At 39.7% G+C, this 14,316-nt stretch overlaps 1 protein-coding gene across 10 annotated transcripts in view; it reads left to right on the top strand.

The window, feature by feature from the left end:
- Nucleotides 1-14,316, top strand: part of kalrna (kalirin RhoGEF kinase a) — a 734,910-nt gene that overhangs the window by 390,856 nt on the left and 329,738 nt on the right. For all 10 annotated transcript variants that reach the window (XM_087989060.1, XM_043693728.2, XM_043693729.2 and 7 more), the window contains exon 11: nucleotides 8,542-8,733. In XM_087989060.1, the coding sequence (XP_087845186.1) occupies nucleotides 8,542-8,733 (192 nt within the window). The remainder of the gene's footprint in view (nucleotides 1-8,541; nucleotides 8,734-14,316) is intronic.

Here is a 14,316-nt window from a genome sequence, read left to right as displayed (position 1 = left end):
TATTTATATGTTTGGGTTTTTTTGGGTTGGTGGTAATATATCCTGTTGTGATGTCATTTCCTGTTCTTTTTCTCAGAGGGTGCAAAATGGGGTCCAAGTCAGTGTGTTTGTTGATAGAGTTCCGGTTGGAATGCTATGCTTCCAGGAATTCTCGTGCATGTCTCTGTTTGTCCTAGGATGGATGTGTTGTCCCTGTCGACGTGGTATCCTTCCTTACCTGAATGAAAGGATACTAGTGAAAGAGGGCCATGTTTTGTGGCAAGTTGATCTTCATGTATCCTGGTGGCCAGTTTTCTGTCTGTTTGTCCAATGTAGTGTTTGTTACAGTTCTGGCACAGCATTTTGTAATGTAAAGCAAAACTAATATCAGGTTTAACCTGGTGCAGAGTCTTCTCTCCATCAGCAACTCTGCTGGAGCTATCCCTGTTGTCGCATGTGAAATGGATTTACAATTGAACAGGTACCAGGACAGTTTCATCTCAATTGAATATGTGGGCTGCTTGTTTAAGCTTGCCTTCAACATTTGAAAACGGCTGTCCTTATATGCTGAATGCCAATGGACCTTAAGAATATTCAAACTACCTCCCTGCTGTTAAATGATGTCCCATTGTCTGTGAACAATACCTATATTATGAACAATGCTCACACCTTCTCAACTCTCAGCTCAGAGTTTGCTGAACGATCTTTATGCATGCCAAACACTTTGAATAGGCATCCACTCTGACCAGGGACATTGAGCACATGAAAAGACAGGCATACTTGACATTCAACTGAATCCAGGGTTTACCTGGCATTCCCATGAATGTGAGGTGCCACTGGTGGCATTCATTTGTTTTTGTTGGCACCCTGGGTATTACCCCACCATCGCAGCTATGTCAGCATCCAACCCTGCTCACCAGATATAGCTTCTTGCCAGTATCTTCATCTTGGAAACTCCTGGATGACCCTGGTGGAATTCAGCCAGTATTTGGCCATGAGCTTTACTTGGGATAATCACCCTTTCTCCCCACAGTAGTATACCATCCTGGTCTCACCGGGTGCAGAAAGGTTTCAATCTGGGTTGCAATGGTCCTTCTGCTACCCTTATCATCACCAGCTGTTTTAGTTTGCTAGGACAGGATATTTTTGTGTCCACAGTCGGGTATTGTTTGTGGTGAGTGGAAAGGTGTCCAGAAAGTTCAAAACCAAAACAGAATCTCCCAGGGAAGGCATCAGCAGAGGAGTATCCACCAGTGGGAGGCAGCTCAAGACATCCACATTAGCCACTTGGCTTCCTGGATTGTGTTCTAACTTGTGCTTGTAAGGTGCTGAGAATAAAGGCCCAACACTGAATTCTACTGGAAACTATGGGCAGCACCGCCTTGTCTTCCTTCAGTAGCCCTTGCAGGCATTTGTGATCTGTTACTATAACAAATTCCCATCCGTAAAGGTACTGGTGGAACTTCCAAAGACGACCATCAAACTTTCTAGTCCGGGAAGCACACACTATTGGGTGTTCCTGTCCATTGGCCCACCGGTGAGCCAACACTACCCCAATACCTTACGGGGAGGCATCACTTGTCAGCTAGATCTCACTTGGTATCATAGTGGGCCAACATCTTAGATGACGATAGCTGCTTTTTAACTTCCCTAAAGGATGCTTCTTGGCTCTGTGACCCTTTCGAAGGCTCACCCTTTTTCAATTGCAGGTGTAAGGGTGCCAAAATGGAGGCCAGTTTATGTATGAATTTTCCGTATTAATTCACTAACCCAAGGAAAAACCTAAGCTCCGGTACAGACGTGGGAGATGGGGCTCCGTTGATCACCCTCACTTTCTCTTCTCACGAGTGTAACTTCTGTTGACTCTGTAGCGAAATAGGTCACTGGGGTGCCTGGAATACACTTTGTTTTCACTTCTAAGGTATATGACCACCTGGGAGAAATGTTTAAGCGCTGTGTCCATGTTCTCCAATTCATCTTTATTGGTCTTCCATGTTATTAGTACATCATCCAGATAAGTGGCCTTTTAAATGTTCTCCGTGGTCCTCTGGAAAAGAGTGCAAGCTGATGATATCCCAAATGGCAGTCTTGTATGCTGATATGAACCCTTGTTGGTATTAATTGTTGTGTACTTATGGGACTCCTCATCCAGTCACAATTGCAAATAGGTGTGGCTCATGTCCAACTTCATAAAGGGCAGCATGTAAAGGGTACATGTAGAGTAACTGACCAGTGTGTGCACTGTTCTGGGTAACAGCCTATAAGTTTTCCTGCTCAAGTCAGACCAAGACTCCTTGCTGTCTTGAGTCCACATACTGGCAGCAACCAATGGCTTGCCGGCCCAGATCCTGAAGAACTGTTTGGCCACTTGGCTGATGTTCTGCTTTGGCCTAGTGTCTCTCTGCTCAGGACATGCCCTGTATGAAGCTCTGTGATTGCCTGCACTCAAGTGGTTTTCCCCAGGCTCAGTTAGACAGTTTAAGGGTCCACTTCCATTGGGATGTCCATGCTCCACTTGCCGCATTCTCTCATGACAAGGCCAGCTACAGAGCCTGTTTGAAGTCTAGTTGGGCTTCAGTTAGTAAGTGTTTCTGCTTGGTTACATTTTAATCCTACATGCCAAACAGTCTCTCAACATCTCTCGAAGATGCCGGTGTTGGACTGGGGTGAAGTGGCCGAGCAGAGGCTAATAGCTAAGTTCGGTACCCATAGGGAGGGCCTCAACCGGGACCTTGGGTTCATGTCACATTACAGGTGATCACCATTGCACTACACACACACACACACACACACACGTATTCCTACACACACACACACTGTCACGTACGCATGGACACAGGTACACACAGACGTGCACACAGACGCCCACACACACCCTTATAGACACACACACACTCCCACACATGCACCCCCTCACAGACTTAAGACACTCTGCACTCACTACACACACACACACACACTTTCTCACACTCACAACCCCCACCCCAGACAGACACACACACAGACAGACAAAGACCCACATGCACACATATATTTTGTGTGGTGAATTTTTTTGTACTTGCAGAGCTACATTGCACTTTGCTCAAAAACTGCATACATTCATGTAGAACTCTGAGCTCAAAAACCGAATGAATTTATGCAAAACTCTGTTATCTCACTTTTTAGATTAGAATCAATCTAAACATCAGGTCATAGACAGAGAACACAGGGGGCTAACACCTTCAACATATTGTCTAGCTATCACCATTGTTAACAGCTAACCCGAGAATGCAACTTTAAAAAAAAGGGTTTTGGTGATTTACACATGAAAGAAGTGAAACTATCACTGTATTCCAACAGATGAAGGGCTTAACAGACAATCAATTCTTCAATGTAGAATTTCAGTTACATCACACTGCAAATTTTTGCTATAAATTCTGTGTTGCGATCGAGCCCGCCACAATCACCTGATGAAGGAGCGTCGCTCCGAAAGCTAGTGTGCTTCCAATTAAACCTGTTGGACTATAACCTGGTGTTGTGTGATTTTTAACTCTCAACATCTCATTCAGGATTAACCCAAAATCATATGACTCTGCTAGTCATGGTAACCTCATCAAAAATCCCGATACGGATTCCCCCAATTCTCTAACAGCCGAATAAAATCAACAGTGTCTCAGGATTAGAGGAGGTTTGGAGCCATAATATTCCTTAACCAACTCTGTCAACTCTTGGAAGGTTTCAGTGTTTGGTGCCTCTGGGGAAGCTAAGTGCCCTTATAACTGAAAATGCTGTGGGTCCACATGCAGTCAGAAAGATTACTTATCGCTTTTCATCTGTCCCAATGTTATTTGCTAGGAAAAGATATTGCATTCTTTCCACATACTGGGCCCAGTCTTTGACAGCAGGGTCAAATGAATCAAGCTTCCCAAATAGAGGCATAATCCCAGAAATGCTTACCCTAACTCCAAGATGACTATTGCAAGTGAATGTTCTTCATGCATGTCCTGTTTTCTCCCATAGGCACTGAAATAACTGCACAGAGACCAGTGTTGTGTCATAAAGTCACCTTTTATTTATTAGTGCACAGTAAAGTGGTTGTGGCCAGCCAGCTCAGAGTCAGTCCTCACCTGAGGAGATTCTAATCTCCTGGTTATGTTGATCAGCCAAGGCTTTCCTGATTGGCCCAGGTTAACAACCTCAATCAAGAATCTCATAGTTAACAAGGTCTACCTGGTTACAATCAGTAGAAGTCCTGAGTTCTTCTCAGGTACAACCACAGAGAGCCTGGTGGGAGAATTTCAGAATGGAGCAGAGGTCCTTTTCTCTTTGGAAGACTGCTGTTTGCCAAAGGAAATTGGTGAGCGGGCAGGGTGAAGTGTGAAACAATATGTCAGCATGAACATATTATCCCCAGGATCTGGCTGTTGTCCAGAAAGGAAGTCAGTAATGACATCAAGGGTGCTGAGACAGGAATCACCTTTAACTCACTCATACTTCTGCTGAACCCAAGTGGATTCAATAATTGCCTTGAGCCTGTTAATACTCCTCACTTTATTTGGTGTACTGTCTATAAGACTAAATATGACTTCACAGAATCTCCTTTTTTTAATGGCTAGTCTTTGGAATTCTTTTCCAGAGATATATTCATGGGTGAATTAGTTTGATTGACACGAGAATCATTGGTTGTTGGGCACAGGAAAAGAAGTATCATTAAGGTCTTGATCAGATCAGCCAGGATTATTGATTAGCAGAGCAAGCTCAGTGGGCCAAATGCCCTCATTCTACCCCTGTTTCTTATGATCTTATACTCATAGCCTGAAATGCTGCAGTTCATTCTGAATCTGAATCACTAGATTAGATTACTTACAGTGTGGAAACAGGCCCTTCGGCCCAACAAGTCCACACCGACCCGCCGAAGCACAACCCACCCTACATTTATCCCTTCACCTAACACTACGGGAAATTTTGCATGGCCAATTCACCTAACCTGCACATTTTGTTTTTTGGACTGTGGGAGGAAACCGGAGCAAACCCATGCAGACATGGGGAGAATGTGCAAACTCCACACAGTCAGTCGCCTGAGGCAGGAATTGAACCCGGGTCTCTGGCGCTGTGAGGCAGCAGTGCTAACCACTGTGTCACCATGCCACCCACTAAGTGTTTATCATGCATCATGTGATATGTTTATTAAAATATCATGAAGATTGAGGATTTGGCAAAAGACACATGCTAATCAATGTTCACCCCTTGTGTGAAAGCTAGCACATAACAGGAAGAAGCTGCACACCACATTATGGGATCCCATCACATGCTAACACTTGTTCCCATGAAAGAGACCTCTCTTAGATCAGAAATCATACAACCACCAGCATGGAGGTGTCATGCGTGGAGGCATAGGACATTTGTTGGTATCTTCCCTTCCTCTTTGCTTTGTCTTTAACTTTTTGTGTTACACGCTGTCAATCCGCAAAACATTGCAGCTTGCTATTCCATTGCACAGCCAAAGATTTGCTAATGTTTACCTTCTTCGTTTTGGATATAGTCCCTGTTCCAATTTTCCAGAGCAATGAAATAATCAAGGTGTAAATTCAGATGACAATGCATCAGCAACCATTCTTGCTTGGCCAAGTACCCAGCAGAGGAATAGTTGCTGTGAATGATTCAGATAGTGAGTCTGTGTGGCTGCATTACAAGATTCTCACATGAAGCATCTGTGATAAAAACATAATGTTGAAAACATAACCAGAGAAAAGCAACAGAGGTGCAGTCTTCACAGATTAGTTGTTGATTTCTACACACAAGCAGTTACTAAGTGCAGAGTGTTGTCGGCAAGGGAGCAGCTAGGATAGGTTTGGTAAGTAGAGTGGAATCTATTAATTGATGTATATGGTTGTTGTGAATTAATGGATTGGTCAAAGCCAGCATGCATTTATGAAAAGCAGATCTATTGGAGCTTTTGAGGATGTAAGTGATTTAAACAATTTGAGTGAGTGGGAACTCATGTGGCAGATGCAGTACAATGTGGCTAAATATGGAGTTATTACACTTCTGTGTGAAAGGCATAGTATTATTGAAATGATGATATGTTGGGAAATGTGGATGTACAGCCTAAAAATAGCTTAAAATTACAAAGGGATATTGATAGACTAGATGAATTGCCAAAACTGTGGTAGATGAAGTTCAATCTAAACAAGTGTGAGGTTACCCATTTGGGCTTGTAAAAGGAAAGATTAGGGTACTTTCAAGATGATATGGTTAAGTATAGTGTACAGCCAAAGAGACTTGGGGGTCCAGTTGCATAGATTTGTAAAATGCTATGGGCAGGTATAGAAAATAATCAAAAGACTAATGGATTGCAGCCTTTTATGTCGAAAGGACTGAAGTATAAGGACGCAGAAGTTATATGCTACTTAGACATGTCTTGGAGTACTGCAAGCAGACCTGGGCATCACACTTTAGGAAGGATACCTTGACCTTGGAGGGAATACAACGTGGATTTATAAGAATGATATCTGGACTTCAGGGGTTAAATTATGAGGAGAGATAAACAAATTAGGTTTTGAATATCTTGAATTTAGAAGGTTAAGGGGTGATCAGATCGAAGTCTCAAAGATATTAACAGGAAAAGACAAGGTAACTAAATATAAATTATTTCCACTGGTTGCTCTGATAACAGAACTGGGTGCATAGTCTAAGCGTTAGGGCCAGACCAGTCAGGAGATATGTTAGGAAGCACTTCTATAAGCAAGAGTAGTAGGGGTTTGGAACTCTATTCTACAACTGACAGTTGATTCTACATCAGTTGTCAACTTTAAATTTGAGAGAGAGAATTATTTTTTAAGCAAAGTTATTAAGGGATATATGCCAAAGGCAGGTACGGAGGACAAAAAAAAAGAACTGCGGATATTGGAAATTTGAAAGAAAATGGAATCTGAGTTCTATAGACCAGCTAAATCTGCTTTCTCTCTAAAGATGCAGCTCGACTGACTGAGTTTCTCGAGCATTTTTGTTTTAGTGGCAGGTATATGGAGTTAGGCCACTGAATAGCCATGATTTCCTCGAATGGTGAAACAGACTTGAGGGGCTGAATGGTCTACTTCTATTCCTGTGTCCAAAGTGATCTGGCTGTCCTTACATACAAGTCAGTATAAATAGGCAAACAGGTGCAGCAATTAATTAGAAAGTCAAATGGTATATTAGCCTTCCTTGCAAGCAGATTTGAGATGAGAAGTAAGGATGTCTTAATGCAGTTAATCAGGGTTTAGTTGACACCACAGCAAAGTAATGTATTTAGTTTTAATTCCTGTTAAAGTTCCAGAAGCAGGCTGAGCTGGACTGAAACAGAAACAGACATTACTGGAGAAACTCAGCAGGTCTGGCTATATCTGTGGGAAGAAAGCAAAGTTAATGTTTCAAATCCAATGCCTCTTCAATAGAACTGACCCAATTGACCTTGTTGTTACAATGAGGCAGGTGAGACAAAAGCAAACATTTTGTAAGTTGTTTTAAATCAAAAATATAGAAGTTCATACAAACTTGCCAATTGATTTGCAGAATTTTTATAACAATTGTTTTCAAATTAGCCATAGCTCTTGTACATTATTTTGGGTTATGAAGAATTGTGCATATTCAAAAATATGAAGCAGCCCAGCTCCCTGTAACTCACCTGTGTCCTGGGACATGTTAAAGCCCAGTCAGCTTTCTTAATTGATGTTAGATTTTATTTTAAATCGTCTTTTAAAATGTTACTAGTTACCTATAATGTAAATCAACACTAGTAAATTAAACAGAATTAATATTATATAGTCCATATGCCTTCACGTAAAGTTTTAGGATGAAGTATTCAGTAACTCCACAAGTTGGGGAAATGTTGCTTACATCAGGTGGTTGATCAAAAGGAGACAACAGATGTCTAGTTTTTTGAAGGAAGTTGTTCACTGTATATGAGGCTGTACCAAGGATTCAGGATCTGAGAAAATTTCAACTCCATGATGTCTGGAAAACTATAACAAAGCAAGCATAATTTTCTGAAATGCTGAGTAAAGTACTTTTGAAATGCAGAAATATTGAATTAATTTTGTGGACATCAGTGCATCGTATTTGTGTGTTTCTTACATTTGTGTTAATTTGGTTGTTTTTCCTATTAGTATGGAAATGTATCCTTGCTATGTCACATTATCTGATAGACCCCGAAGGTGTTACAGTTGTTTGGGCAAATATTTCTGTGTTGAAGATGAATTGCTGTAGTAATAGGCTGAGAGAATCAAATCACATGATAACTGTTGGAGATTCTAAGGATTTCATAGATAAGCATGCACTTTTGTGTTCATGTACATGACGATCTGGTTGTGGAGCAATGCTACATTTTAAATTATATACTGTTTGGTACCAACTGTTGAAAAATGGAATCTGTGCTGACTGTTTTGCCAGATTTTTTTTTCTCTCCATTTTTCTAAAGGAAATTATTAATGTGATTTATTTTAGGCTAAAAAGATCATCTGTAAGCGTATTACTGAGCACGTAAACAGCCACAACAGCTTTTAGAATTACAAATCCATTCAATTTTCTTCCATTTTTAACTAGAATACTTATACAAATGCTGATAAGCTGCTGGAGGCAGCAGAACAGTTAGCTCAGACTGGAGAATGTGATCCTGAGGAGATCTACAAAGCTGCCCGACACCTTGAAGTACGGATTCAAGATTTTGTACGAAGAGTGGAGCACAGGAAACTTCTGCTCGATATGTCAGTGTCATTTCATACCCACACAAAGGAGGTAAGATAAAATGTTTCAAGGCTTTGAAATGGCCTGAAGCTGACGTTCAATTTAGAGCTACAAGTAGATTTGAAGATGTTCTGGGGTAAGTTTTAGAATATTTTGCTCCTAGTACAAGCCTCAGTAAAGTACAAAATGATTTGTGAGGCTGGCTTTACATGTCCATATACTGGGGAATTTTCCCTGACAGATCTTTTAGGCTATCAGGGAAAGTATGTTAAAAGTCCAGTAAAGCAACACTTCATGTAATCTAGATGGATGCAACTCTTGGCACTGAGATTGCTGACATGAAATGGGTATAGGAATATAATCTGTAGCCTTTCCTGCTCTCCTTATATTCTTATTGTTATTGAACTTTATTGACAATTTTGGTTTACAATTAAAAATCCTATTTTGCTGTTTAATTCTTGCACCATCTTTGCATTTTATTTCCTTTTTACCAATACCTTCCGCAGCTCACTGCTGAAATATTAATACTCCATAAACATCTGCCAAAGATCAGAATTTCTTAGAGCGTTCCAACCATGCAGCATAGTTTATTTAGGAAGGTGAGAGGAGTAGCCATACCATTGATAATACATGAACCTGAAATCTTAAAAGGATGGATAATATGAAACTCCATAACTGCAGAAAATATCTGATACAAAGCCAGTTCATCCTGCAACCAAAAGAGAAAATGCTGGAAAATCTCAGTAGATCTGGCAGCATCTGTAAGGAGAGAAAAGAGCTGACGTTTCGAGTCTAGCTGACCATTTGTCATAGCTTTGACAAAGGGTCAGTTAGACTCAAAACGTCAGCTCTTTTCTCTCCTTACAGATGCTGCCAGATCTACTGAGATTTTCCAGCATTTTCTCATTTGTTTTCAGATTCCAGCATCCGCAGTAATTTGCTTTTATCCAGTTCATCCTGCAACTTTCTCAGAGTGAATATAAAACATTTCCAAAGGAAGTATAGATAGCTGTGAGTAAAATGTTGAAGAGCTGTCTTCGGGTCAGAAAAGTCTGGAAATTGTAGTGAGGTGTACCATTTGGACCAGAGGAGGAACTATCAAAAACTGGAGGAACTATCAAATTTGCCAGGGACAAAATTTGATGTCAACCATGATGATTGAATAGCATGGTCAATGCAGAAATTATTGGTCAATCAGCACATACATGGCAAGCAGTATAAAAACCTAATGCACTGATGATTGTTTGATATCAAGTAAAGAGAGAAACTAAATGGTCAATTGACAGTTACAGGCTATATATACCATGCTAGGCAATACTGAGGAGACCTAAATGGGACAGAAAATGTAAGGTAAACTTAAGTGCAAAGATTTCAACTTACCTTTACAACAACTCACCTGACATTGTTTCTCCGAATTGACCTCTGTGATACCCAGTGCATTAACTTATGGAAGTCTGCAGATCACTCGACACTTAGTTATATTGCTTCTGGTATGGTCATGTTAGTAAAGGCAACTTCGAAGTGAATTGTACAGATGAGACATTTGATCCCATTCTATGCTGTCAGATCTAAACCATCTTGGCAATAGAATCAGAAGCATTATCCTCAGCATCTCTAGATTAGGGTGTGTAAAGTTAGTTAGGATTCCGTCTCCTGAACACTATCCATTGGCTGCTGCTGGAAATTGTAATTGTATGAACCTTAAGAACAAATGTGGGCTTTGGCAGATGTTGCTGTCATTAAATACATGGCCAGCACTTTCTACTAGGTTATTGAATGAAGAGTGACCACTTGGTTAAGTTTATTGTAAGATATTTCATAACTGTACTGCAATAACATTCAAACTCCTCAAGAGAGGAAGATGGGAGAAAATTTTCGAAAAAAATGTTGAAGCATACACCACATTACTCTCATACTAGAATTCCATTATTCATTCACAACAAAATCTGTATAGATATATATCTATGTTTTGCTCCAGTAATACAATAAATGTAGTCAATGATGAAATTGGGGAAGTCTAAACAACTGCAGCTCATGGACATCATATGGACTCCTACAAGCTGCTTATCTGCTCCGCAAAGCATAGGCAGCTCAGTCTTGTTTATGCTTAGAGTTCATAGTCAGCGGTTAACTACAGAGTAATGTTATCCAACTGTGCTTGTTCCCCATAGCCCAGGAAATATTTCTTTTTCAAGAATTTATTAATTCTCCTTTTGAAAGTTATTATTGAATCTGCTTTCAACATGCTTTCCGGTAGTGCATTATAGCTTATAACAATGTGTAACAAAGAAATTGTTGCCCTCATACACCAAACACCTTAACTCGGTCCTTTTATTCACATTAATACTGTCTTTGGAAACAGTTTCCCCTTATATTTTTAAATCCCACTGTATTAAAATCATTGAAACCTTTGATTACCTCTACCAACCACCCCCTCTCCCTCATCTACATGTACTTAGTCTTTTCTAATGAGAAAAGATGTAGTTTTTCCAGTGTCTTCAAAAATTGTTCATCCCTTGTACCACTCTGGTAAATTCTGGATTAGTGGTGCTGGAAGAGCACAGCAGTTCAGGCAGCAACTGCTCCTCGGATGCTGCCTGAACTGCTGTGCTCTTCCAGCACCACTAATCCAGAATCAGGTTTCCAGCATCTGCAGTCATTGTTTTTACCACTCTGGTAAATGTCCTGTTTATTTTGTGGTGTGGGTTCTTGAAATAGATTGTTGCCTCATTGTTGCATTTAAGTCAAACACTCAGTCCTGTTTATGCCAGCAACATCAAATATATGTGGATATTGTATCTTCTTGTATTTTCTGTAAGGAGCTAGGAATTAGTGCAAGTGTTCCAGTGGGCAACGAACATGGCTGATTAGGAGAATCAAGTACTTAATTTAATATGACACTGTCCTGAACAGTTTTCTGAGCCAGGCAGCATGACAATTTAGAATGAACACCATGAATGTGGGCACAACATGCATGGGGGGAGCATCGCTTAAATTCATGCACACTTGTTTAAATAGGTTTGGCTTTAAAATTGGTGTGGCTGTGAATGTGGGGGTGTGGGGAATGTGGCATTAAAGTGGGAAAGGGCATGCAAAACTGGCAAGAGAGGTAGGAAAGAGAGTCTGAGAATTGAGACTGAAGGATGGGGGAGAGAGAATAAGAACATTGATAATAAGAGTATTGATTGAAACATCAGCAAGGTTCATGGTGCCACAAACTTTGCCAGGGAGCTTGGATAGCCTGGATGGATATTCCAGAAGTGCCGTTTGAAATTGAAACAGTGAGAAATTGGAAGTCACAATTCCTTAGTTGTCATTACCAGAAAACCCTCCCAAATATAGAAGCAATACAGAAGAACCTTGATTATCTGAAGGACACAGGCGGGCAGTTAATTTAGTTAATCGAATTCTGGATAATCGAATGCCGGATAACATAGTTTAGCTAGGCATCGAGACCTTGTGATCTTGCCGGATAATCCGTTATTTGGCTAATTGAATGCAGGATAATTGAGATTCCGCTGTATATGAATTCCCATCAGTCAGAGCATTGTATGATGTTGAATGATTACTTGGCACTCCATGGCAGAAGATCATTTGTCAGTAAGGTTTAAATACAAGACTGCACTAAAATTCTTCTGTGCAGTTCTTTTTGTAATCACAAACCCATGATAATCTCCCAATAAACAGTTACTGGCAGTGAGGTGTAATAATATAGTGAAACTTCACAGAGGCCATCTTCGTTGTGAGCATAGGAATTTGGAATGGGAAGTGTTGACAGGAAGTGCAAATAGATGTTTACAGGATCTATATCAAAATGTTTTCTACAGTATGTACTCTTAGCAATAAATATTTTGTGATGGAAAATGGTCATCCACTGGCCAACTACAGATTGTGAATCAATAAACATCTGAATTAATGTTCAATGAACCAGTCGATAGTTATCAGTTATCTTTTGGAGGTTTATTGTTAAATATTTGAAATGTTGGGATAGTGAAAACACAAGTTGATTAGTAAATCCCCATGTGAATAGCTGTTCATAAAGCACAGTTGGAACTTTTAATTAATGTACTTTGATTCTGTAATTAACTGACAATGTAATTTGCACTCAAAAGTAGCAGTTAACAAGCAGGATGTTTTAATGCCTTGGTGTTACTTTATGGAGAAGCTTCAACCCTGAATTACATTAGGAAGAATTGCAAGAATTTCATTTATCAAGTGCCTTTAATATCCCATGGTATTAAAGAGATGGAACTACTGATATTGTTTCCACAAAAAAGCAGCACCACTGGACTTTTCAGAACTTCCAAAAATGAGACTGTGCTGATTCCAGAGTTACTGTTTTGTCTTCTCTGCACTTGCGATTACAATTTCTCTTGTTTGGTGTTTCAGTATTGAATTGTATTTATTCTATTAATGAAATTGGCTAATTACTTTCATCCCTCATACATATAAAAAACTTACCTTAGTATAGTGCTTTTTCCAACCACTTAAGTGTTTACAGCCAATTAAATACTTTTGAAATGTAGCCACCAGTTATAATGTAGGAAACATGACAACCAATTTGAACACAGCAACCTCTCACTAACAGTAATGTGATAACATAATCTGTTTTTGTAAAGTTGATGAAGGATAAGTTTTAAGCAAGCTATGATATATTTATTCAATGCTGTTGATAACAACCCTTTTTATTTTTAAAAATGGTCTTGCACTCTGAGGAGAATTACAAATGTTGTAAATATTCACTCAACATCATGGCATTAAGTTGTATAGTTGACTAATAACCTGAACATTGCAAAGTCAGCATTGGTTTAACAGTTTGAATTTGTTGTACAGTAAAATGCACACTGCTCGCTCTTGTAAACAAAGAACTCGCATATATATATAGCACCTTTACTATAATAAACTGTTCCAAGGATCTGAAAACAAGGTACCAGTAGGTGTACAGTATGCTTAAAAGAAGGCAATGCCTAGATATCAGAATCAGAGGAGCCATAGCAGATGTGTGGGCATAGTACCAATCCTACTGGTAGAAAATACCATCAATATGTGGTTTGTCATGAAAAATACCAATCACTGTTACAGCTGCGAAGAGAATGAGACCTGAATTCATGTGTCAGAGAGCCTATAAATTGAACACTGCAATTGGTTGTATTTTTAGAACTACAATATAATGCATTAAACTCGGCTGCTGGCAGAAAACTATATAAGTCAGAGAAAGAACTATATCAGCACGATAGCAATAGTTTCCCATTGCTGTCCTTTCCTACTGAGGAAACAGAGGGTAGGATTTTTTTGTGTTCTTCGGGACTAAATGAGGGTCCTCAGCATTCACTTACCAGGAGCCAGCCCACAAGGCCTATTTTCTGGGAAGTAACCTCCTAATTGTCCACCATCTAGCTTGCCATCCAGTTAAAGATGGCAAATACAACATTCTGGAAAATAATTACTAATTTTTTAATATTCTAGACAATGCAATCCAGGCGGAAAGAGCTGCAAATATTTGAAATTGTCAGGTGTGATATTAAAATCTGATTTGCAATGATAAATGAATAAAATAAGTTAACATGTATGTTATATATCATGCCTGTTATCAGCAGGATAACTACTGTTCTCAACAATGGAATTGCATAAATT

The sequence above is a fragment of the Chiloscyllium plagiosum genome, unplaced genomic scaffold, assembly GCF_037043375.1.
Source record: "Chiloscyllium plagiosum isolate Xiang-an unplaced genomic scaffold, Cpla_swu_hap1 HiC_scaffold_7, whole genome shotgun sequence".
Taxonomy (NCBI): domain Eukaryota; kingdom Metazoa; phylum Chordata; class Chondrichthyes; order Orectolobiformes; family Hemiscylliidae; genus Chiloscyllium; species Chiloscyllium plagiosum.
Note: the sequence above shows the minus strand (reverse complement) of the source record. Positions and strands in the feature narration are given on the sequence as shown.